This window comes from Rhinopithecus roxellana, chromosome 3 (assembly GCF_007565055.1).
Source record: "Rhinopithecus roxellana isolate Shanxi Qingling chromosome 3, ASM756505v1, whole genome shotgun sequence".
Classification (NCBI taxonomy): Eukaryota; Metazoa; Chordata; class Mammalia; order Primates; family Cercopithecidae; genus Rhinopithecus; species Rhinopithecus roxellana.
In genome coordinates this window covers 166228118-166252609 of record NC_044551.1, presented here as the reverse complement: position 1 = coordinate 166252609, position 24492 = coordinate 166228118, and the positions used below count along the sequence as shown (strand labels likewise).

General features: G+C 52.0%; 2 protein-coding genes across 8 annotated transcripts in view; one reads left to right on the top strand and one right to left on the bottom strand.

Annotated features, from left to right (window-relative positions):
* MRNIP (MRN complex interacting protein) overlaps positions 1–10101 on the top strand; it is a 20112-nt gene extending 10011 nt beyond the window's left edge. For 5 of the 7 annotated variants that reach the window (XM_010380968.2, XM_030926728.1, XM_030926730.1 and 2 more), the window contains 4 exons: positions 2919–2994; positions 5388–5545; positions 6730–6817; positions 9487–10101. In XM_010380968.2, the coding sequence (XP_010379270.1) occupies positions 2919–2994; positions 5388–5545; positions 6730–6817; positions 9487–9990 (826 nt within the window). In that variant the 3' untranslated portion in view covers positions 9991–10101. Of the gene's footprint in view, positions 1–2918; positions 2995–5387; positions 5546–6729; positions 7216–8226; positions 8406–8897; positions 9122–9486 lie in introns of all 7 variants that reach the window. The other 2 variants (XR_004056240.1, XR_004056241.1) reach the window with 2 other exon arrangements.
* On the bottom strand, positions 9299–24492 carry SQSTM1 (sequestosome 1). The gene is made up of 8 exons (XM_010380967.1): positions 24119–24492; positions 22226–22321; positions 21208–21437; positions 20972–21113; positions 20107–20187; positions 12455–12669; positions 11928–12123; positions 9299–10998 (listed from the first exon to the last, which is right to left on the bottom strand). The coding sequence occupies exons 1-8, from the start codon at positions 24321–24323 to the stop codon at positions 10841–10843; spliced, it is 1323 nt and encodes a 440-aa protein (XP_010379269.1). The 5' UTR covers positions 24324–24492; the 3' UTR covers positions 9299–10840.

Below are 24492 nucleotides of genomic sequence, written 5' to 3'. Positions count from 1 at the left end.
TTGTAGTCCCAGCACTTTGGGAGGCCGAGGCGGGCCGATCACGAGGTCAGGAGTTTGAGACCAGCCAGGCCAGCATGGTGAAACCCCAACTATACTAAAAATACAAAAAAAGTAGCCGGGCATGGTGGCATGCGCCTGTAATCCCAGCTACTCAGGAGGCTGAGGTAGGAGAATCACTTGACCCCAGGCGGCGGAGGTTGCAGTGAGCCGAGATCGCGCCACTGCACTCCAGCCTGGATGACAGAATGAGACTATCTCAAAAAAAAAAAAAAAAAAAAGAAAGAAAAAAAGGTAAGTAAGTAACTCTCAAGAGGTCAAAAATGAAGGAGAAGCTGGTCCGATGGTAGTGGGTTATCAGAACTTATTAACATTAGTGTCACTAAAGTTGATACACAACTCTGCACTGCTAAATTTAACTGGCTTAAAAAAAAAAAAAAAGTGGAAGCCAGAATTCAGAGAGGAAGCACCTGAGCTGCTGGGGTGGTTGAAGCCAGGTGCTCTGGAGCCTCCAGTTAGATGGCTGGGAGGGGTGCAGGAGACCCTCAGAAGACAAAACCTACCGCCCGGTCAGTGTGGAAAGACCAGTGGGACACCTCCTAACAAAACTGAGCCCTGGAGGACTATACCCTCCCTGTACAGATGAACTAGATCCCCTCTGCAATGGGCAGCTTGCCTGTATTGACCTTAGCAGTGGCTGAAGAGGGGGAAATATCTCTAAGATTTTGGAAATAAAAGGAAGTTGTTGCATGGTTTTTCATCCTTGTACATACCCTGTGTGAAAAGCCGCAAGCGGAAAATTTATCTTTTAATTGTCCCAGTGAGCAGAGGTAAATGCAGCTCCTCTCTGCAGCAATATATCTTCAATTGCCAGGCCTTAAAGAATTCCCACAGAAAAAGTTCCAAGTAGCACGTACTCAGGAGTTTAAAATCATTTAACATTCAAGGAAATATGTTACCAGGAGCAAAAGATACCAGAACAACAGTCCAAAAAGTCAGACCCATAAAGACTTCAGAATACATGATATTGCATGTTTAATATACTTAATAAAATAAAAGAAGTGGGTGATGAGGGACTTCAGAAAATAGGTGTTTTTGAGAGCTTGTTTGGAGGTTCTAGCAGGGGGTGCAGCTACTCATACCCTGGACCGAAGACCGCTCCTCCTCTATTGGAGGTGGTAGTTCTCTTCAGCCAAGCGCACAGCTTCAGGAGGGACGCACATGGAGCGGTGAGGGAGGAAGGGGACACCAGCCAGATGAGCTAACCAACCTTGGTGACTGATGGAGTGACAGATGTCGCAGCCGGATCGCCCTCACTTCCAAAAAAATAGGTGTATTTGAAAAAGAACTGAAAAGAGGCCAGGTGCAGTGGCTCACACCTATAATCCCAGCACTTTGAGAGGCCAGAGCAGGCAGATTATTTGAGGTCAGGAGTTCAAGACAAGCCTGGCCAACAACCCGCCTCTACTAAAAATACAAAAGTTAATTGGATGTGGTGGCACGTGCCTGTAATCCCAGCTACTCTGGAGGCTGAGGCATAAGAATCGCTTGAGCCTAGGAGGTGGAGGTTGCAATGAGTCAACTTCCACTTCCCAGGCTCAAGTGAGGCCTGCAACAGAGTAAGACTCTGTCTTTAAAAAAATAAAATAAAAGAGTTTGCAGAACTTAAAAGTATAATCACTGAAATTAAAAATCCAGTTTAGGCCGGGCATAGTGGCTCATGCCTGTAATCCTAGCACTTTGGGAGGCCAAGGCAGGCAGATCACTTGAGGTCAGGAGTTCATGACCAGCCTGGCCAACATAGTAAAACCCCATCTCTACTAAAAATACAAAAATTAGCTGGAAATCACTTGAACCCAGGAGGCAGAGGTTGTGGTGAGCCGAGATTGCCCCACTGCACACCAGCCTGGGTGACAGAGTAAGACTCCATCTCAAAAAAAAAGAAATTAAAAATTCAGTGGACACGTTAAACAGATTAATTGCAGCTAAGAGAGAATTAGTGAAATGGAAGATAAATCTAAAAAATTATTCACAATGCAACACAGAAAAATGGAAAAGTAGAAAATATAAGGGAAAGTTGAGGGACATGGAGGTTACAGAGGAGAGTTCTAGCAAAAGATAATTAAGAGAATGGAGCAAAAGCAATAACTGAAGAGATAAGAGCACAGCATTTTCCAGAATCAAAGACATAACATTTTTAGATTAAGGAAACGCAGTAAATACCAAACTGGATAAAATCATTATTTTATTTGCAAATAGCATGATTGTGTATGTAGGAAATCCTAATGAATCTACAAAAAAGCTACTAGAACCAATAATTTAGCAAGATCACAAGGATACAAGGTCAACATACAAAATTAAATTGTATTTCTATATATATGCAGTGGACAATTGGAAAAATGATTTTTAAAATCAAATACCAGCTGGATGCATGCTTCATGCTTGTAATCCCAGCACTTGGGGAGGCTGAGGTGGGTAGATCACTTGAGCCCAGGAGTTTGAGACTAGCCTGGGCAAGATGGCAAAATCCTCTCTACAAAAAAAAGGAAAAAAAAAATTTAGCCGGGCATGGTGGTGGGTGCCTGTGGTCCCAGATACTCAGGAGGATGAGGTGGGAGGATCACCTGAGCCCAGGGAGGTTGAAGCTGCAACTTACCTCCATTGTCATGTGATTCCATCTTCTAGCAATCTTGGCTCACTGCAACCTCCGCCTCCCGGGTTCAAACGATTATCCTGCCTCAGCCTCCCAAGTAGCTGGGATTATAGATATGCACCACCATGTTGGCCAGACTTGTCTCGAACTCCTGACCTCAGGTGATCCACCTGCCTCAGCCTCCCAAAGTGCTGGGATTACAGGAGTGAGCCACTGTGCCCAGCCCCTGGTCATTTTTCAAAGGGCATATGTATGGTCTTCCCTGAAGGTCTCTAGAAGAAACTGTCAGTGCTGGTGAAGAAGAAAACGTGGGCCACCAGCAGGCTGGGAATGTGAAGCAGCAGGTAAGCCTCAGGCCCACCTGCCCCAGGCTGGCTCTGTGTCAGGGAAGGGATGAATGCACAGATGTATCCAGTAGTCATTCGTAGAGCAAATGTGTGTTGATGCCACCCTACAGGCAGTTGACTTAAAGCTGCAGGGAACACAAAAGTAAATAAACCTGTACCTTTTCTAAGGATGGAGATAGCCACGTGTACCAATCATTACAGTACCCTGCAAAGGACTCTCTCCTGTCTGCTTGGAGAACTCCTTCTGAATGTAGCTCAAATATCACCTTACTGCTTCCACTTTGCTCCCACAGCACTCTGGGCATACCTCTGAGAGGGAAAGAATAATGGGATCAAACACTTGGGTTTCCTTCTTTCCTTGTTCTAGACTGCAAGCTGTTTTGTTTTGTTTTGTTTTGTTTTGTTTTGTTTTGTTTTGTTTTGTTTGAAACAAGGTCTCACTCTGTCGCCCAGGCTGGAATGCAGTGGAGCGATCATGGTTCCCTGCAGCCTTGACTTCCTGGATTTAAGTAATCCTCCCACCTCAGGCTCCTTAGTAACTGGGACTACAAGGCCGGGCGCGGTGGCTCAAGCCTGTAATCCCAGCACTTTGGGAGGCCGAGACGGGCGGATCACGAGGTCAGGAGATCGAGACCATCCTGGCTAACACGGTGAAACCCCGTCTCTACTAAAAATACAAAAAACTAGCCGGGCGAGGTGGCGGGCGCCTGTAGTCCCAGCTACTCCGGAGGCTGAGGCAGGAGAATGGCGTAAACCCGGAGGCGGAGCTTGCAGTGAGCTGAGATCCGGCCACTGCACTCCAGCCCGGGCGACAGAGCAAGACTCCGTCTCAAAAAAAAAAAAAAAAAAAAAAGTAACTGGGACTACAAGTGTGCCCTGCCACACCCAGCTACTTTTGTTTCTGTTTTGTAGATGCAGGGTCTCCCTGTGTTGCCTAGGCTGGTCTCGAACTCCTGGGCTCAAGCCATCTTCCCACCTCGGCTCCCAAAGTACTGGAAGTACAGGCATGAACCAGTGTACCTGGCCAGATTCACACTTTGTTACAAGCAGAGGAAGATGCTCTTCTGGTACCTGTGTCTGTGCTTCCAATTTGGTCCATTTACAGACTTAATTTTATATCATTCTCATCAGAAATACTTTTTTGCATCCTAGTTTTCAGTTGTGTCATTCTTCTATGTTGCGGTATAGTTTTCAGTGATTTTTATTTATTTATTTTTGAGACAGGGTCTCCCTTTGTCACCCAGGCTGGAGTGCAGAGGCATGATCACTGCTCACTGGAGTCCCAACATCTCAAAAAAACAAAGTATTTACAGAATGTAATAGATGTACTAGTATTGATTCCTTTATTATATGTTATTTAGGTTGTTTCCACACTTCTGCTTGCCTCCCTCCCTCCCTCCCTCTCTTCCTTCCTCCCTCCCCTCCTCCCTTCCTCCTTTCCTCTCCTTTCCTTCTTTCGACAGAGTCTCGCCCTGTCCCCCAGCTGGAGTGCAGTGGCGTGATCTCGGCTCACTGCAACCTCTGCCTCCTGGGTTCAAGCAACTCTCCTTCCTCAGCCTCCCAAGCAGCTGGGATTACAGACGCACAGCACCAAGCCCAGCTAATGTTTGTATTTTTAGTAGAGATGGGGTTTCACCATGTTGCCCAGGCTAGTCTTGAACTCCTGAGCTCAGGTGACCCGCCCGCCTCAGCCTCCTGAAGTGCTAGGATTACAGGTGTGAGCCACGGCGCCTGGCCATGTTTCCACACTTCTGTTCTTTTATTTTTCTTTTGAGACAGAGTCTCGCTCTGTCGCCCAGGCTGGAGTGTAATGACACAATCTCGGCTCACTGCAAGCTCTGCCTCCTGGATTAACACCATTCTCCTGCTTCAGCCTCCCAAGTAGCTGGGAATACAGGTGCCCGCCACCACGCCCAGATAAGTTTTTTGTATTTTTTTTTTTTTTAGTAGAGATGGGTTTTCATTGTGTTAGCAAGGATGGTCTTGATCTCCTGACCTTGTGATCCACCCACCTTGGCCTCCCAAAGTGCTGGGATTACAGGCGTGAGCCACCGCACCTGGCCACTTCTTTTCTTATAAATAAAATTTGCTATTTTTTGTAACACTGGGACTGGCACCTCTGCCTTCTCTCTTTGTGTGGAATCACTGGGCCAGGGAGCATAGATATTCATGAGATTCTTGGTGGGCCGCCTTCCCAAGGCCTGCACCAGTGAGCACTGTCCTGCCAGCATCACAGGTATTGGTGTCCATCACCTTCCAGCCACTGCCTTTCCTAGCGTGGAGCTGGACATGACCCCTGAGATCCTCAAGCACAAGAGTTGGGCTAGGGGTTTTCGATAAAACTGCCTGCTTTCCAGTACTGAGAATCAACTTTTTTCCCAATCTGATAGGAAAAATCGCAGCCCTCAGAGAGTCACTGGCTGAAGTATCTAGAAAAGGACTCCCAAGAACTGGAGCTGGAAGGAAGAGGAGTGTGTTTCAGCAAACAGCCTTCATCCAAAACGGAGGAGCCAGGCCCCTGCCTCAGCCAAGACCTGCCTAGAAAAAGGTGCCAAGTGCGACTCCGGTCCAGCCCTGGCCCAGAGCCTATGCTGCCTCCAGCAGTGGGGCACCAGTGAGCCACTGTGAGCATCAGCCAAGTGGGGGAAGCCTGGGTGGCAAGTGGCAACGGGCAGCTGCTGCCACTGCTGGTCCCTCGGCCCACCTGGGCATTGATGCCCACTTAATTCTGAACATCTCAGACTAGACTGACCTCAGGGAAGTGGCCAGAGTAGCTGACAGGCCTGAGAGCTTTTAGCACAGAGAAGCAGAGACCTCAGACTTGAAGGAAGGTTTCTTCTGCTTCAGGCATTTCAGTGAGTTTTTTGGAGAGACTGCCTTAGGCTAAGGATCTAGGGTGGCTCTTAGAGAGCAGGTTCCTTCAGGAGGTAGATTCTGCTTCCAAACCAGAACATTCATCTGGGCACAATGGCTCACACCTGTAATCCCAGCACTTTGGGAGGCTGAGGCAGGAGGATCATTTGAGACCAGTCTGGGCAACATAGGGAGACCCTATCTGTACAACAAAGGTTTTTTTTTTCTTTTTTTTTGAGACGGAGTCTCGGTCTGTCACCCAGGCTGGAGTGCAGTGGCGCGATCTCAGCTCACTGCAAGCTCCGCCTCCCGGGTTTACGCTATTCTCCTGCCTCAGCCTCCCGAGTGGCTGGGACTACAGGTGCCCGCCACCTCGCCCAGCTAGTTTTTTGTATTTTTTTAGTAGAGACGGGGTTTACCGTATTCGCCAGGATGGTCTCGATCTCCTGACCTCATGATCCACCCGTCTTGGCCTCCCAAAGTGCTGGGATTACAGGCTTGAGCCACCGTGCCCAGCCAACAAATTTTTTAAACAAATTCATGGGGCATGGTGGTGCATGCCTGTGGTCTCAGCTACTTGGGAGGCTGAGGCAGGAGGATCACCTAAGCCCAGGAGGTCAGGGCTGCAGTGAGCCATTGCACTCCAGCCTGGGTGCCAGTGAGACCCTGCGTAAAATAAAAACACAACTTTCTAGCAACTAGAAGCTGTGAAGCAGGGGAGTGGGGCCTGTGCGGTGACTGGGCAGCCTGAGCAGCTGCCTGGGAAGCTATAGGGATGAGCAGGCGGCCACCCGAGCTTGTGGGCCATGTGATGGTGGAGTCAGGCTTGGGGTGCCACTGGAGAGTAGCATGGGACCACTGACAGTACTGTCCTGACAGGAAGTGGAGCCAGAGCACCGTCCAGCCTCCATGCAGCCTTGGCATCCAGGACTCGGGTGGCTCTGAGGTCGCCTGGGAACCCCAGAAGGTCAGTGACAGAGAACAGTTTCTCTGTGGTCCCAGTGACCACTGAGTATGTGTGGGATAATTTTGTCTTTTGTCACAGTTGACAAAGTATAAGATTCCTAACCGCAGAAAGCCCATCTTCCCACCTGGGTTTCTTGTCTTTTCTGTCTGAAGCCAACTCCTTCCTTGGGTCTATACCCCCTTTTCTCTCCCATGCCTCTCGTCTCCCATGAGGGTAACTCAGGACCAAAGAGCATCCTGACACCTCGGAGCAGCTAAGGTTGGCCAGCAGGGATTTTCTGGGTCAGGACCATCTTCTCATTCTGCATGGAGCACGGGGACCTTTGTCCAGGCAGGAGTAGTCCGTGGGCCCGCCCTGAATCCTGGGAGATGCTTCCCTCCACACTCGCATTTGCCCAGGTGCGGACTCTTGTATGTGAGACACTCTTCACTTAGGGTGTTGCCTTGTTCTTCTTTGTTTTCTGAGACAGGGTCTCACTCTGTCTACCCAGGCTGGAGTGCAGTGGCACAGTCAGAGCCTACTGAAGCCTCAACCGCCCAGGCTCAAGTGATCCTCCTGCCTCAGCCCCTCAAGTAGCTGAGACTACAGATGTGCACCACCACACTGGCTAATTTTTAAAAAATACTTTGTAGAGGTCAGGTGCGGTGGCTCACACCTGTAATCTCAGCACTTTGGGAGGCTGAGGCGGGTGGATCACCTGAAGGTCAGGAGTTTGAGACCAGCCTGGCCAACATGGTGAAACCCCGTCTCTACTAAAAATAATTAGTTGGGTGTGGTTGCATGCACCTGTAATCCTGACTACTCGAGAGGCTGAGGCAGGAGAATTGCTTGAACCTGGGAGGCGCAGGTTGCAGTGAGCCGAGATCGCACCACTGCACTCCAGCCTGGGCGACAGAAAAAAAAGAATTTTAGGCCGGGCGCGGTGGCTTAAGCCTGTAATCCCAGCACTTTGGGAGGCCGAGACGGGTGGATCACTAGGTCAGGAGATCGAGACCATCCTGGCTAACCCGGTGAAACCCCGTCTCTACTAGAAAATACAAAACTAGCCGGGCAAGGTGGCATGCGCCTGTAGTCCCAGCTACTGGGGAGGCTGAGGCAGGAGAAGGGCATAAACCCGGGAGGCGGAGCTTGCAGTGAGCCAAGATCCGGCCACTGCACTCCAGCCTGGGTGACAGAGCGAGACTCCGTCTCAAAAAAAAAAAAAATTTTAGAGACATGGTCTCACTATGTTACCCAGGCTTGTCTCATAACTCCTGAGCTCAAGCAATCTTCCCAGTTCCCAGAGTGCTGGGATTATAGTGTGGGCCACCGCGTCCAGCCCGGTTGTCTTGTTCTTGAAGCTTCCAATCTAGCAGGCCCCACTGCATATCCAGTGCTGCAGAGTGCAGGGTGTGCTCTGCCTGTCACAGGAGCCAGGGGACAGCAAGGGCATTGCAGCTGGGAGTCCATGGGCATCAGTCACTGCCCCCACCCCCACCTCAGCCAAGGTCAGCCTCGGCTGGCCTCACACCACGCACAGAGCACTGGCTCATGCCAAGAGGCAGAAGTCAAACTTTGATGTTGCTGCCAACGAGTTTTATGATCCCGGGTAAGTATGTGGCCTCGAATCTCCAAATCCTAGAAGAATGACCAGAGAGTCTACCATGGCTCTGTCCCTGGGCTGCACGTTGTAATGGTATCATTGTGTTTCATGCTCCCTCAAGCCTGTTGCTTTGTTTTAAAGGTGAGAAACTGAGGCTTGTAGTTTTTGTGCGGTCATGGCAAGTTCAGTGGCAAAGCTGACATCAAGTGTCAGGGCCTCTTCCAGATTGCCTGGGTGGCAGCGCTGCAGGGACCCACTCTGTTGTTGCTTTCACATCCCTTTGTAAGCAGTATCAGCCCAACTTTTTTTGAGATGGAGTTTCACTCTTGTTCCCCTGGCTGGAGTGCAATGGCATATCAGCTCACTGCAACCTCCGCCTCCCAGGTTCAAGCGATTCTCCTGCCTCAGCCCCCAGTAATTGGGATTACAGGCATGTGCCATCATGCCTGGTTAATTTTTGTATTTTTAGTAGTGATAGGGTTTTGTTTTGTTGACCAGGTTGATCTTGAACCCCTGGCATCAGGTGATCTGCCCGCCTCAGCCTCCTAAAGTGCTGGGATTACAGGCGTGAGCCACTGCACCCGGCCTACACCCAACTTTCAGAGCATCTTTGGTTCCTGGGGTGAGAGAAGCCAGACCCCAGCTTTTCTATCCCACCGGGAGCTCGGCGCTGCCACCTCTGCAGCTGCAGAACCCAGCAGGCTCTGGAGAGCTGCTCCCAGGTGGGAGATGGCAGGATGGAGCCAGCCCACCCCTTTCCAGACGTCTCTAGGCCCTCCCTGCTCAAACCTCCTTTGTAGGCACTGGTGACCTGATTCCAAGGTCCCCAGGAGATGGATCAACTGATGACGTGTCTTGTTTTTGGAAAGCCTGGTCATGCAATTTAGCAGATGGTTTGGGGTGAGGTGGAAGGCATTTATTTGCTTTGTCTTGCTAACTCTCAAAATCAAAGCCTGTCCGAGCCTAACAGCTTCCAGCAGAAAGTGTCAGAACTAGAGGCCCAGCCAAGGCCCAGGCAGGGCTCGTGGTCCTGCTGGGCCCTGGCATTGTTCTTACAAATGGAGGGCATGGCCATCTTCTCTTTCAGGGACAGGCTGGCTTGATATGGAAGGCGAAACAAGGCAGCAGCCCCTGCCTCCAGGAGAACTCTGCAGACTGCAGCGCCAGGGAGCTGAGGGGTCCTGGGAAGGAGCCATGGAGTCCTGCCCAGCAGGTTACAGCCACATCCTCTAAATGGGCGCAATTTGTCCTGTCACCTAGAAACAGTTCACATGTGGACAGAGAGCAGCCAAGGCCTCTTCAGAGGGACCCCAGGCCAGCTGGTCCAGCACAGGCTAAGCAAGGGACCCCCGGGACCCCCAGAGCACAGGCCTCAAGGGAAGGCCTCCGCAGGCCCACCGACGCTGTCCCGCTTCCTCGGGCCACACACCCCACCACTTCCGGGTCTGAGGCGCCCTGCAGGAAGACCCCATGGGACGCAAGGACTCCCAGGGCAGAGGGTGGGCCCCTGGTCCAGGAGACACAGAATCCCCGACTCCCACGACTATGTGACCTCTTTACAACTGGTGAAGACTTTGATGATGATCTGTGACCTGGGACTGGCAGGGTATTACTCGAGATACTCTTGTATCTCAAGGAGGGACAGAGTTCCCTAAGGCACTTTTAAAGATACTGTGTGAGAACCACCAATAAACTTAGTCAAACAGATCATTTCTCTCTATGCAAATGTCATTGGTTAAAGTGCTGATGCCATTTAATTAGATTGTTTACAAATGAAACAGGATGGCTACAAAGAGTTCTTATTTTAAAAGCAGCTGATGGTTTGGCAATGAGAGAACTACAGTGGTGGAGAGACCAGGAGGCAGCTCTCAGCGAAACCAACATTACGGATGCCCTGCATGAGCCTTCTCAGTCCCAGCAGGAAGCCCACCACACTGGCTGCCCCGGCCTCCGCACTGCCTGTGCCAGGACAGCCGCCTCCCCTGCTCACCCGCCGACAACACCTAGGCTTCCTTTATCTAAAATCAGAGCATACCAGGTCTCTAGCAGAAAATCAACTAAATGTCAGGGACCTCCGAGTCATTTAAAAAGAGAAAGTGGAAGGCCATTAGGCAAGCTATGTCTGGGCTGCTAATGTAGCCCCTGCAGGGAGGGGCCAGGAGCACTGCAGTGAGCCTCAGGTCTCGCAGGCCCAGCTCTGCTGCAGGGAGCCAGAGCACCCAGGAGACTGGTCTTGTTTCTCAGACATCACACACACGCACGGGGACCCTCACCTCATGTCACTTGTTTTGCTGTCCTAAATGGCTTCTTGCACCGACCCCTGATCCCCTGGATCCTGGAAGAAGGCAGAGAAACTGGCCTGTACAGAGACCTGCAATTCTACACTAGCTTAACAGCTACGAGACAGAAGAGGGGGACACAGAAGAGGTGGGCAAAAGCGGTCACAATGGCGGGGAATGCTTTGAATACTGGATGGTGTCCAGAGCCGCCCCGATGTCATAATTCTTGGTCTGCAGGAGCCTGGTGAGCCAGCCGCCTTCGTCAGAGAAGCCCATGGACAGCATCTGGGAGAGGGACTCAATCAGCCGCGGGTCAGCCTCTGCCAAAACAGTAAGGAAGCCATGAGGAGTGGTGCTGAGCCCTGTGAGTGACCCGAAACACACACCCTCCTGCCTTGGCCAGCGGGACCAGGGCCTGCCAGTGTCCGAGTGCCTGGAGCTCTGGCCCTCACCGACCACAGTGGACCTGCTTTCCCTGTAAAGGGCCAACCAGTGTTTTTCACACTGCTCAGCTCTGCCACTGTGACACAGGCAGCCAGGTGGTGTGTAAACAAAACTGTCGCTGGACACTGAAACACGCATCTCATCTAACTGTCACATCTTTTGATTGAAAAATACAAGAACTACTCTTGGCCCATAGGCCACAGCTCGCCATCCCCTGCCCTAAGGCAGAGAAGACACACTGGCAGCGCACAGCAGGTTGTGCACACAGACCTTGGTTTACACACGGCTGCAGTGTGACAATGAGGAGTCTCTGTCAGCTGCTCCCCCCCCCCCCCCCCCACTGCTGCCTTCCACACCATCCACTTCAACGGTGTCTTCTGCCTGGCTCCTACAGGGATCTTGGCTATGACCCCCACTCTCAGACCAGCACTCCCTGAGGAGACAATGAAGAGGTCTGAGCCCAGTGTGAGTAGTAGGGACACACCCAGTGCTGCCCTGTCTGTGTCACACCTGCCTTAATTCCTGGTCTGCATGTTAAGTTTTAGAAACTCCCACAATTAATATTCCTGGTTCTGGAGTTTGCTTAAAGAAAAACATTTTTAGAACCCCTGCATTAGCAGAGCTTACTCACTATTGCTCAGGGTAGACATAAGAGGACAAAACCAACTCCTAACCTCCCACACCTACAGACAAGCCCTGCAGTGGAGAACGTCCCATCCTTCTGTTTGTGTCGCTGAAATCAGAAGGGGGCAGGATGCTCTGAAGGGAAAGGTAGGAATAAATACAAAACTCTTGGTTCACTTGCCTGGTGGGAGATGCGGGTACAAGGCAGCTTCCTTCAGCCCTGTGGGTCCCTCCTGGGAGGGGTCCAGAGAGCTTGGCCCTTCGGATTCTGGCATCTGTAGGGACTGGAGTTCACCTGTGGACGGGTCCACTTCTTTTGAAGACAAATGGGTCCAGTCATCGTCTCCTCCTGAACAGTTATCAGACTCCATCTGTTCCTGGAACAAAACTCACCATGAGCACACAGGAGACACGCGCAACAGGCCAAGCCTGACCATGGCACTGACTCCTGGCAACCAGTCGGGGAGCGTGCACGCACACGTGTTTAAGGCTGCAGGGGGCTACGGGCAACAGGGAGCCACTCACAAAGACCAAGTAACTACAAAGTTCTAGCAGGTTCCCAGAGTGACTTCAATGGCACAGACATCACTGCAGCAGCAGCAGCTCCCTCGTGTTTTATAAGTGGCTGCATAGGTGCTGAGGATGAGGCGGAGGCGCAGCTACAAATCGCTAGGCTGGTCCCAGGTGGTGGGAGGGGCACAGGCTTGCCTCAGGCCGCCCCTCGGACTCCAAGGCGATCTTTCTCATCTGCTCTGCCAAAGACTGCGTGGTGCCCTCAACATTCCCACCCGGCTTGCTGGGGTCAGAGCAGCAGCTGCTTGGCTGTGAGCTGTTCTTCTCCTCTGTGCTGGAACTCTCTGGAGAGACAGGGGTCAGGCGGCTTCTTTTCCCTCCGTGCTCCACATCAATATCAACTTCGATGCCTAGAGGCCAAGGAGGAAAGAGAAAGCTGTGAAGCTCCCCCAAGGAGGCACCTGTGAGCAGGAGCTTGGCCCGTGGGGACTACAGACTCACGAAGATCTCACACGTTCAGTCCCCACACGCAGGTGAGGGTCTGGATGGTGGCACTCAGCGTGTGGATGCAGGGGCTAGGTTCTCCTACCCAGCTCAACCCCGGAATCACACAGTCAGTATGGGACTAGACGATGCAAACCTGTGAGTCCGAGGCTTCTCCCAATATCCCAGCTACAAATTTCTGTGGCTTCTGGAAACATTCTCGGTGTGCCCGTGATACTGGAGCTTTCTCTTTCTCCAATTCAGTAAAACATTAACCTCAGCTAGCATCTAAGGTCAGCTTCTAAGCCAGAAAGTCAAGAGAGACCTTATTTTTCCTAACCATGCAGGGTATGGGCTACACAGCAGGTAGGGCCAGGCCCTAAGTACAGGGGGAGCCAATACTGCATGTGGCAGGCACCTCCAGCCACAGTGATGGAAGGCTGTGTACCTCATGACACTTTTTGTGCGACGACACATAACACACACCTAAACGCTGGGGCTCTGCTCAGCGAGTGCACAGGCCATGCAGGCGAGGCGTGGGGCCCGACATGGCAGCACAGGAAGCCTGCACACCTCCAGGCTCACGTAACTCACCAAGGACAGGGAAGAATCACCTGCACTATTTTTGAAATTAAATAGTGTCAAAAGTCTCCATACCCACAGCTTAGAGTCACCAGTTGTCAAAGGCTGTGGTGCACTCTGCTCCCATCCCACTCCCCAAAGCCTCCCTGCACCCTTTCAGCTCATGCTGCTCTCACCTGATGATCAAGTTCACATCTGTGCATTTCCTACTCTAGACCAGTATCTGCCTCTCCTTCCACTACCCTTTCCAAGATTCAGTTTTTTGTTAAAAGAACATCCAGTGTTTCAACTAGTACCTCTATCTAAATGTTCTTTGCTGGGTCAAGGAGCAGACTATTTCCTTGGATAGCTTTTTGTTTTCCTACCACTGATGATGGCTTCTTTTTTTTTTTTTTTTAGACGGAGTCTCGCTCTGTCGCCCAGGCTGGAGTGCAGTGCCACAATCTCGGCTCACTGCAACCTCTGCCCACCGGGTACAAGTGATTCTCCTGCCTCAGCCTCCAGAGTAGCTGGGACTACAGGCACGTGCCACCATGCCCAGCTATTTTTTATATTTTTACTGTAAAGATGGGGTTTCACCATGTTGGCCAGGCTGGTCTTGAACTCTTGACCTCAGGTGATCTGCCCGCCTCGGCCTCCCAAAGTGCTTGGATTACCGACATGAGCCACCACACCTAACCTGCCTTCTCTTTTCATTTGCTAACTTTCCCCATGTTCTCCCATAGCATCTCCATAGTTTTCTACAAACTATAAACTATTGCTCAGAGGGTGAAGTGGATCAGAGGCCCCACTGGTTCTGGTGTTTTCCATAGAGAGTGTCCCTGGCTGTGCAGCCTCCTGTTCCAGCCAGGACTGGCGGCTCTCTGGGCAGAGGCTCTGCTGCAATGCTGTGACCACCTTTACTTTCACCCTCTGTCCTATTAGGTCCCCTGTTTCCTAATACCTCTGTGCTTCATTTCAGGCTTATCTCTTCATGTGGTTCAAACCAAAGTTAAAATAATTAAGACTGTATACCAGAAAGTAACTTTGCTCTGCCCTGATACTTGATCGTTTTAGATGGTTATAGAATTCTAAGCTGGACCAGGCACAGTGGCTCACGCATGTAATCCTAACACTTCAGGAGAACAATGTGGGAGATCTCTCGAGCCCAGTTCAAAATAGGCCTGGGCAGCATAGCAAGACCCCATCTCTACAAAAAGTTTTTTAAACAGCTGGGCACAGGCTGGGCGCGGTGGCTCACGCCTGTAATCCCAACACTTTGGGAGGCCAAGGCAGGTGGATCACAAGGTCAGGAGTTCAAGACCAGCCTGGCCAAGATGTTGAAACCCCCATCTCTACTGAAAATATAAAAATTAGCCACGTGTGGCGGCGGGTGCCTGTAATCCCAGCTACTCGGGAGGCTGAGGCAGAAAACTGCTTGAACCCAAGAGGTGGAAATTGCGACAGCAAGACTCCGACTCGGGTGGGGGGGGGGGTAAAAAAAAAAATCTAGGCACAGTGGCACATGCCTGTAATCCCAGCTACTTGGGAGGCTGAAGCAGAAGGATCACTTGAGCCCACGAGGTCAAGACAGCTGTACCACTGCACTCCAGCCCAGTTGACAGTGAGACCGTTTCAAAAACGAGAATTCTAGGCTGAAAAGCCTTTTTAACTGATTTTTTTTTTTTTTTTGAGATGGAGTCTCGCTGTGTCGCCCAGGCTGGAGTGCAGTGGCTAGATCTCAGCTCACTGCAAGCTCCGCCTCCCGGGTTCACGCCATTCTCCTGCCTCAGCCTCCGGAGTAGCTGGGACTACAGGCACCCGCCACCTCACCCGGCTAGTTTTTTGTATTTTTTAGTAGAGACGGGGTTTCACCGTGTTAGCCAGGATGGTCTCGATCTGCTGACCTCATGATCCGCCCATCTCAGCCTCCCAAAGTGCTGGGATTACAGGCTTGAGCCACCGTGCCCAGCCTTAACTGATTTTTTTTTTTTTTTTTTTTTTTTTTTTGAGACAGAGTCTCGCGCTGTCGCCCAGGCTGGAGTGCAGTGGCCGGATCTCAGCTCACTGCAAGCTCCGCCTCTCGGGTTTACACCATTCTCCTGCCTCAGCCTCCCAAGTAGCTGGGACTACAGGCGCCCGCCAACTCGCCCGGCTAGTTTTTTGTATTTTTTAGTAGAGACGGGGTTTCGCCGTGTTAGCTAGGTTGGTCTCGATCTCCTGACCTCGCGATCCACCCGTCTCGGCCTCCCAAAGTGCTGGGATTACAGGCTTGAGCCACCGCGCCCGGCCCTTAACTGATTTTTTAAGTCATCAGTTGTTCCATTGTCTCCTAGCTTTTCATGATTGTTTGCTCTTTGTATTCCCAAGTATTTACAATAACCTAAAGTTTTAGAAGCCCCTCTTTATCCTCAGGGTTCTGACACTTGACAGTGATAAGCTTTGCTGTGGGGTCTTTCTCAGTCATTGTCAGGGCCGCTTTCAATCTAGAAGATAAGGTCCTCATTGCCAAGAAACTATCTTGCATTCCACGTTCATTTCCTCCTTTGTTTTCTGTTCTTTCTGGAATTCCTACTCGTCCTATATGGGGCTTCTAGACTTGTTCCTACACTAGTTTTCTTTTCTTTTCTCTCCTTCTTTCTCTGTTTTGCTTTTGGAGTATCTCCTTGAGGCACTATTAGAATCTAAGCCTTCTTTTGAAGTTTTTTTTCTATTTACATTTTTTTATTTCAAGAACTTTCTTATTCTATTCCCTTTGTTATCCTTTTTATAGTATCCTGTTCCTTTTTCATGCAGACAATACTCTTTTGTATCTCACTGAGGGCATTAACATTCTTTTCCCTTTAAGCCCTTTTCTCCCATGTGTGGGGCCTTTCCTCAGATGGCTGGTGACCCAAGCCTGTCTGATCCCCCTGAAACACTAAGAAAAGGTTGACAGGAGCCTTCTGTGAGGCCAGCGCCATCACTAACTTCTCCTCTGCAGGGTGACTGGGGGCCTGGCAGGCAGGAGCTGTAGGACGCTTCTCTGGGGGCATTCAGCCTCCCTCAGCAGGGACTCCCCATCTCCTGCCTGGCCAGGGAACTGACTGCTGGGCCCATTGCTCATTCGGGAGGCCCAGTTTCAGGCTGGTGCCTCACCCTGCCCTGTGTCTTTAGTATCCCATGCTGAAGCTTCCCTGGGTCAGGTGCTCCTGGAATTAAACACGAGGTCTCCTTCAGTCGTTGGCAAGAGCTGTCATCTAGTCAAGTGGGCCCTGAAGTCTCTGACACTTCCTACAGGTTTTCAACCCTCCCCCCTTGTTCCTGTCCCCCATCACTCCTACCTCTTGTCTTTCCTGGTACCTGAACAGATGGTCTTGCTTCTCACCAGGATGCCCTGTTCTGGCACACAGATTTCTGAAGCTTCCCTCAGCAGGTTGCCACCCTCCCTCCATTTCCATCTTCCAAAATCTGATCACATCTTTGTCTTTTCCTCTATTACTTTGTCTATGGTGTTTTCTTTTTTGTGTCAGCCCTTTCCTGCTATTTCAGTAGAGTGTAGGGGGGAGCAGAGGTAAAAGCAGGCTTAACTACAAGTACCTCCATCTGTAAATTGTTTTTCTCCTTTATTCTTCCCAACGTGTGATTATGAAAAGGTTGAAGCTGCCGGGCACAGTGGCTCACGCCTGTAATCCCAGCACTTTGGGAGGCCAAGGCGGGCGGATCACCTGAGGTCAAGAGTTCGAGACCAGCCTGACCAACGTGGAGAAACCCCGTCTCTAGTAAAAATACAAAATTAGCTGAGTGTGGTGGCGCACGTCCGTAATCCCAGCTACTCAGGAGGCTGAGGCATGAGAATCGCTTGAACCCAGAGGCGGAGGTTACAGTGAGCCAAGATTGCACCATTGCACTCCAGCCTGGGCAACAAGTGCAAAAGTCTGTCTCAAAAAAAAAAAGAAAAAAGGTTGACACAAACAGAAAAGTTGAAAGAATAGTACAATCAACACCCACATGCTTTTTAAATGGGTGAGTGATGAGACTTGTCTATAAACAGGTCAGAGAAATTACAGAATTAGGATTTCTCCAACTTGATAAAAGCCTGAGATTTCAGGGCTTATAAGAAGACTCTGCCGATGGAGTAGCCATTCTTGTATTCCTTTACTTTCTTAAGAAACTTGCTTTCACTTAAAAAAAAAAAAAAAAGTGGACGATGCTTCGTGCCCTGCTGCCTCACAAAGCGTCTGCGTGTGGGTGTGTTTATCAGAGATACCGTGACCAGGAGGGGCCCTGTGGCTTCATGTCCTGCATCTCGGGGCCTGCAGCCTCCCAGCCAGGAGTAGCCTGGGTCTCAGCGGTGGCTCCCTCAGCGGGTTCTCACTGCCCCACCAAAAGGCCTTGGCACCTCACAGGAAAGCCGCCGCTTACCCCACACACACTGCCACTGGGAGGCGGCTGTTGACTCGTTCCCCTTTGGGCCCTGCTCTGGGAACAGTCCCTTCTAGGCAGTTAACCTGTGAGTCATCTGGCTTATAGTTCTTCATAAAGAAAGGAAAGAAACTAGCTCTAACTTCTGTAACAGTCTAAGCCACTCCGCGACTGGCTCTCCTCAGCTGAAACCTCTCAGTCTATTTTACTAAAATCTTCCTTGTTTGTAGAGCTGCAGGCTCCTCCCTGGTTAGGAGAAAGCAATTCTATCCACTTTAAGCCTTTAGCTTTTAGTGCTCAAAGACATCTGAGCACTTGCAAGATGATTCCTGTCTGTGCCAAGTGGGGCATCCAGTTCAGTTCTGAGATGCTGCACCAGCACAGGTGGGTCTGGAGACAGTGTGACCCCAAGCACCTGGACAGCCTCCCAGACAGATTCCAGGCCCCACCAACACCCACTTACCACAATCAAAAAAGGTAAGGTCTGGGGATCTGCGCTGTTTTAAGTCTCTACCTGAACCTACACTTGCTTTTGTGACTTCCCAGGATGTCTCTCCTTTGTTCTTTGAGTGAAGGACTCTTGTTCATACCTCCAAATTCACCTGCAATTTCTCAGACCTTTACTATGCCCAGAGTGAGTTGCAGGATTGAGGCACAGCCTATCTCTCAATCATGATCTCAGTGCTCCACTGTTCTACCCTCCTTCGAAGGCATTAAGAATACTGATTCTAGGCTGGGTGCGGTGGCTCCCAGCACTTTGGGAGGCCGAGGCGGGTGGATCACGAGGTCAGGAGTTCGAGACCAGCCTGGCCAACATAGTGACACCCCCGTCTCTACTAAAAATACAAAAATTAGCCGGGCGTGGTGGCGGGCACCTGTAATCCCAGCTACTCTGGAGGCTGAGGCAGGAGAATCGTTTGAACCCAGGAGGTGGAGGTTGCAGCGAGCCGAGATCACATCATTGCACTTCAGCCTGGGCGACAAGGGCAAAACTCCATCTCAAAAAACAAATAAAAAAAAAACAGAATAGCGATTCTTCTTTCCTATTCTCTGACTTCGCCTGTAAACTCTAGTACAGAAGCCATATGTGTTTGGGCTGTTTAGTTCAGCAGCAATGCCAAGATGTCACTGCTGCCTCAAAGTGAAATGAGCAAGGCTGGGCACAGTGGCTCACGCCTGTAATCCCAGCACTTTGGGAGGCCAAGGCGGGTGGATCACGAGGTCAGGAGTTCAAGACCAGTCTGGCCAATGTAGTGAAACCCTGTCTCTACTAAAAAAAATACAAAAATTAGCTGGGCGTGGTGGTGGGTACCTGTAATCCTAGTTACCCAGGAGGCTGAAGCAGGGGAATCGCTTGAACCCAGGAGGTGGAGGTTGCAGTGAGCAGAGATGGCGCCACTGCACTCCAGCCTCGGCGACAGAGCAAGACTCCCTCTCAAAAAAAAAAAAAAACCGGAATGAGCAGAGTTGGAGCAGATGGCAGTCATGCCCTGTAGCCACAGGAGGCAGCAGGCAGGGTTCGGATGCCCCTCCTGGCAGCATTCTCTCAGACACTGAACACAACCTTTGGACAGGCTGACACAGTCTGCCACCGCAGTCGCAAAAACAAGCTCACTCTTCTAGAGAGAGATGCAAGTGTCCCAGCGATCCATCTGCCATCACGGATCCACCATCATCTTGAACTAGAAGTTGGCCTCATTCACTGATCCTCACTGCCACATGCCTGACTCTGCAGCACCCACCCCAGACCCTTAGCCAGACACTAGCACTTTCTAAAGCCCAGCGGGGAGGGGTCTCAGAGCCTGAGCTCATGCCTGGGGTCAGGTGGCACCACTCTGGGGGTACACATTGGGGTTCGCCCACCCCAGCAGACCCACTGTGCAACCTGAGGCACCAGAACTGGCTGTCACCCAGAGTACCTGCCTCCACATTCTCCCCGCTCTGATGCAGGCTCAGCACCCAGAAGCACCGGAAAGGTTTGGGGGTTGTAAACTAAAAGAAGGAAAAGATAGCATCTCAACTAACTACTACCCAGGCCCTCAACAGCCCAAATCCCAAGGCCTGGCTTAGGGGAAAATGCAGACTATTGTTCACCTAAAGGAGGGCAGTCAGAGGTGACAGGCAAGCCCTACAACCAGAGCCTGGTGACCCTCCGTTACTGGGACTGTCCCAACCAAATGCTGATTCTACGTCACTCCATGTAGAAGTTTGAGAATTCTGTCAGGGAATTCAACCGTGAGTTGCCTGTGGTCCAGCATGTAGTAAAGGTTGATTTGAGGCAGCAAATCCTCACCAGTGTCAAGGGCATGTCAATTTCCCATTTCTCTGCAGTATTCCAGATGAAGGTGACATAAAGCACAGGCTGAGTGAGGGAAGCACTGGGCAGGAGGCACACTCACCCAGAGGGCTAAGGGCAGCTGCCACACTCTCCCCCACGTTCTTCAGGAAATTCACACTGGGATCCTCCGACGGAGCAGAAGCTTTGATTTTTACAAAGATAAGATAAAGATATCTTTAATGCCTTGGATACCTGTCACCTTCTTGCCAAGGTCCCTGTGTTCCTGGGTGACCTTTAACCCAGACGCCTTGTCCAGGGACCCACTCAGCATCCCCCTCTCCTCCCTCCCACTCTGCACCCCCTGGCCCTGCACCAAGAGCCTCTCCACTCTCGCGCGCCGTTCCCCCTCATCTGTGACCCTGGTGCTCAGCAACCCCACACAGGCTCAGGCTCAGTACATTGTGAATATTGATCACATCCTTGAGTAAATATTTACTCAAAGTCAAGCAAACATCCCATCTTTGTCCCAGAGGGTGATAACATTAATAAAATCAGAATCCAAAAAATTTAGACTGCAAAGCTAAGGGTAAGTCTTTAACTTACAACTGTGTTTAAAAGGACTTGAGAAACTTTGGCTCTGATCTTCCTGACAACCATCACAAAAGAGAACAAAGTGCATCAAAAACCCTGGGCTGGAAGGGCCTCCCTGCCTGCACCTCACGGCACCTGGACAGGGCAGCCTCCTGAGGTGGGAAGGGCTATGCAGGTGAATTTGTGGCTTCAGGAACTCACACCTCAGTTTCCCTGTTTGGGAAATGCAGAGCATACTCCCCACTTTGCAGGGTTCTTGTGCGATTGTAGGACACCGGGAAGGTGGGGAGGTATCCTAAATTCTTGCCTTGCACATAGGCTTTGCACAAGGGCTCTGCGCACAGGCTGCCTGACTACTGTCACCATTCAGAAGCCGGTTCCAACACAAGCCTCACCTGATTCTGCTGTGGGACCAGGGCGGGCATCCCCTGCACGAGGAGGACGTGGGCTCCAGTTTCCCGGTGGGCCCATCTCCCATCCTGGCCACCCGAAGTGCCCGTGTTTCAGCTTCCGGAGCCAGCGGCTGTGCGAGAAGCCCTGGAGAAGGAATTAGCAGAGGGGCAGGCAGTGAGCGGGTCAAGGTTCCTGCCACCCTGAGCCCACCCCAGGCCTGCCCGGAGGGCCTGCTCACCTCAGACAGGTGCCCGAAGGGGCTGGGGAACGCCAGCTTGGTGTGGCCCTGGTGCAAGCCCTTTCCCTCACAGACGCTACACAAGTCGTAGTCTGGACAGACGCTGCACTTGTAGCGGGTTCCTACCACGGGCCCGTTGCAGCCATCACAGATCACATTGGGGTGCACCATGTTGCGGGGCGCCTCCTGAGCACACGGTGGGCGGTGGTCCCGCCGGCACTCTTTTTTCTCTACAGGAAGGGCAGAGAGAGCTGCTAGGGTGCGGCCCCCTAAAGTGCTCCCCCTCTATCATCACTGTGGGGCTGTCACTGCCAGCAAGGCCCCTGGGCCTCCTCTCCAGCATGGAGTCCACACAAAATTCAGCTGCTTAGGTGAGGGCAGCAGAGCAACCAAGAACCTGCTAGGAGGTTCCCAGTCCCTGTGTCTGTTACCTGGGAACTGTGGCCCAGGCAGCAGAGCAGCAGCAAGGAGCCCGGTCTGTACGGCTTTGGCCTTGCTCTTCACCCAAGCACCGCAGCAGCAGACCCCATCCCTAGGGGTGAACACGGACTCCTCTTTCTCAGGTCAGGCACAGCACTTAGTATGTCTTTTTTTTTTTTTTTTTGACACAAGAGTCTCACTCTGTCGCCTAGGCTGGAGTGCAGTCGTGTGATTTCGGCTCACGGCAACCTCTGCTCTCCAGGTTTAAGCAATTCTGGTCTCAGCCTCTTGAGTGCCTGGGACTAGAAGTGCACACCACCACACCCAGCAAATTTTTGTATCTTTAGTAGAGACAAGGTTTCACCATGTTGGCCAGGCTGGTCTTAAACTCCTGACCTCAGGTGATCTGCCTGCCTCGGCCTCCCAAAGTGCTGGAATTACAGGCGTGAGCCACCACACCTGGCCTATGTCCCTGTCTTAAACAGCCCTCAAATTACGGACCTCTTCATTGGTGGAACATCAAGCCCTGTTTTTCACTCAGCAGGGAACTGAGTAAAAGCTGGGCTGGCTTCAGACAGCCCCCAGAGCAGCTCCTTACCTTTAATGTAGATTCGGAAGATGTCATCCTTCACGTAGGACATGGCCATTGTCAACTCCTCGTCACTGGAAAAGGCAACCAAGTCCCCGTCCTCATCTAGATTGTTTAAAAGACAGCACATAAGCACCCAGAGGTTCTCAGCTGGACATAAGCTGCTGGAATGAGCTGAGGCCAGATGAAAGGGACACTCACAGGGCTATAAACTGGAGCACACCTACTTGAGCCACGGAGGGCAGGAGTGAGAGGCAAGACTGCCCCCTTGCTCTGGCACCTCCTGGAAGGTGAGTGCTCCAACCTGGGCCCTGGACCACAGCCACACGCAGGGGGTGGAGGGCCCTGGACCACAGGGGCAACAGCAGCTTCGGCTGCTGCACTTATTTAGACTCGGGCCAGCTTCCTCTTCAGAAACGTGCCACCTCATTCCACATCCGACCAGCCCCATGTCCATCTTCAACTGTGGGAGATCCCTGCCTGTGACCTGCTTCTGAGGGGCCCAGCCCCACAAAGGCCTTCGACTTCTAGTGGCTTGGGAGTAAAGGAGACAAGGGCATCTGTCTACTTCCTTCCCTAACAAAGCTAAAAAACATGTATTTGTATGTAGTCTGCAGTTGTGACAGATACATGTGAGCTCAAAGGGCTTTAAAGCACAACTGTGCAGACCAAACCACACCATCCACTGTGGGAACAGGTGTGGCACCCAAAGATGCAAACAGCCCAAATGTCTGTCAACTAATGAACAGGTAAAACATGGCCCATCCATACAACAGAATATTATTCCTCCAAAAAAACCGAAGTACTGATGTGTGCCACAACATTGAACACACTACACTAAGTGAAAGAAGACTACATTGTATGATTCTATTTACATGAAATGCCCAGGATTGCAAGAGGGATAGATACAGAAAGGAGGTGAGTGGTTGCTGGGGGCATGTGGATGGGGGGTGATAAAAGGTATGTATGGCGTTTATAAGGTGATGAAAAGCTCTCAGATTGAATATGGTTCACAAACCTATGAAAATGGTGAAAACCACTGACTTGTACACTAAATGGGTGAACCCTTATGCCAGTTACAGCTCAAAATCACAATTTTTTTTTTTTAAGAACAGGAGAGGGCCTGGCAGGCTGGCAGCACTCCAGAGGGAGGTCCTAGCACTACCAGCTCCCAGGGGCCGGCCTTGGCCACCTCCCTAACCCCACCCCCAGCAGCCACTGGTCACACCAGCGCAGCAGGAAACAGTTCCTGGGCTTCTGTGCCCACACCAACACTTCTGAAGAACGGTCTCGTCTTGTCTCTCTCTCCACTTGCCAATGGAATAACATCTGTACTCGACCTAGCCTGGAGCATTCCTCGGGCAATCAGTGCCCTCCTCCCAGGCGCTGTCGCGGCGCTCCCAAGTCCCCCGCACCCCGCGCTTGTTTACCCGCGCCGCTCCCTCCCCTCCGCCGGCGCTCCCCGGGCTCCTCCGGGCCATTATCTGAACCACCACCTGGCGCAGCAAGATGTCAGTGTAACCCGAGTGCCCGCCTGACCACCCAGTTCCCGCGGAGAGCCAGAGAGTTCGCCCCGGCGCGTCCTGGCCAAAATCCCCAACAGCGCGGGGGGGGGGGGGGGGGTCTGACGCTCCCAGGCTCGAGCCCCCGGCCCGCAGGGCTCCACCGCCCCAAGGAGCCACCACTGAACAGCGGGTCCCGGCCTTGGTCACCACTCCAGTCACCAGGCTGGCACCCGAGGCCGAACTGGGGACCCACGCAGGCCACCGCCATCCAGGGAGCAGCCAGAGCAGACCCCTCACGGCCCACCAGGCGTCGCCGAGAAGCGAGAGGGCAGCCACCCCGCGGCAGGAGGCCGGGCCCGGCCTGCGTCACCGCCCCCGCCCTGCCCGGCCCGCTCACCGCGGTAGTGCGCCTGGAAGCCGCCGGGCCGCAGCGCGGGGAAGAGGGCGGCCACCCGGCTCAGCAGCCGCTCGCAGGGCCCCGGACCTGCCGCGTCCTCGGCTTCCGCCTCAGGCTCGGGGCTGAAGCAGAAGCTGAAGCGGCGGATCTCGCGCGCCGCGTCCTCCTTGCCCAGAAGGTAGGCCTTCACGGTGAGGGACGACATAGCGAGCGACGAGCTGCGGGAAAACTGGCCGTCCGGGTCGAGGCCGACGCGCGGCTTTTGTAGGACCGCGGAGGCCCCGCCCCGCCTCGAGAGGGGCGGAGTCTGTCGCGCCCTCCCAGCCTCCGCCACGGGCGTCGCGGCGCGAGAGCCGCCCTGCAGAGGCCCCTTC

What these genes read in the sequence shown, in the direction of transcription:
- SQSTM1 (XM_010380967.1), bottom strand. Translation starts at nt 24,323, where the DNA reads ATGTCGTCCCTCACCGTGAAGGCCTACCTTCTGGGCAAGGAGGACGCG. An exon ending in CCTTCGGGCACCTGTCTGAG is followed by an intron (nt 21,114 to 21,207) that starts GTGAGCAGGCCC and finishes TTCCTTCTCCAG; the next exon opens with GGCTTCTCGCACAGCCGCTG. An exon ending in TGGTCCCACAGCAGAATCAG is followed by an intron (nt 20,188 to 20,971) that starts GTGAGGCTTGTG and finishes TAAAAATCAAAG; the next exon opens with CTTCTGCTCCGTCGGAGGAT.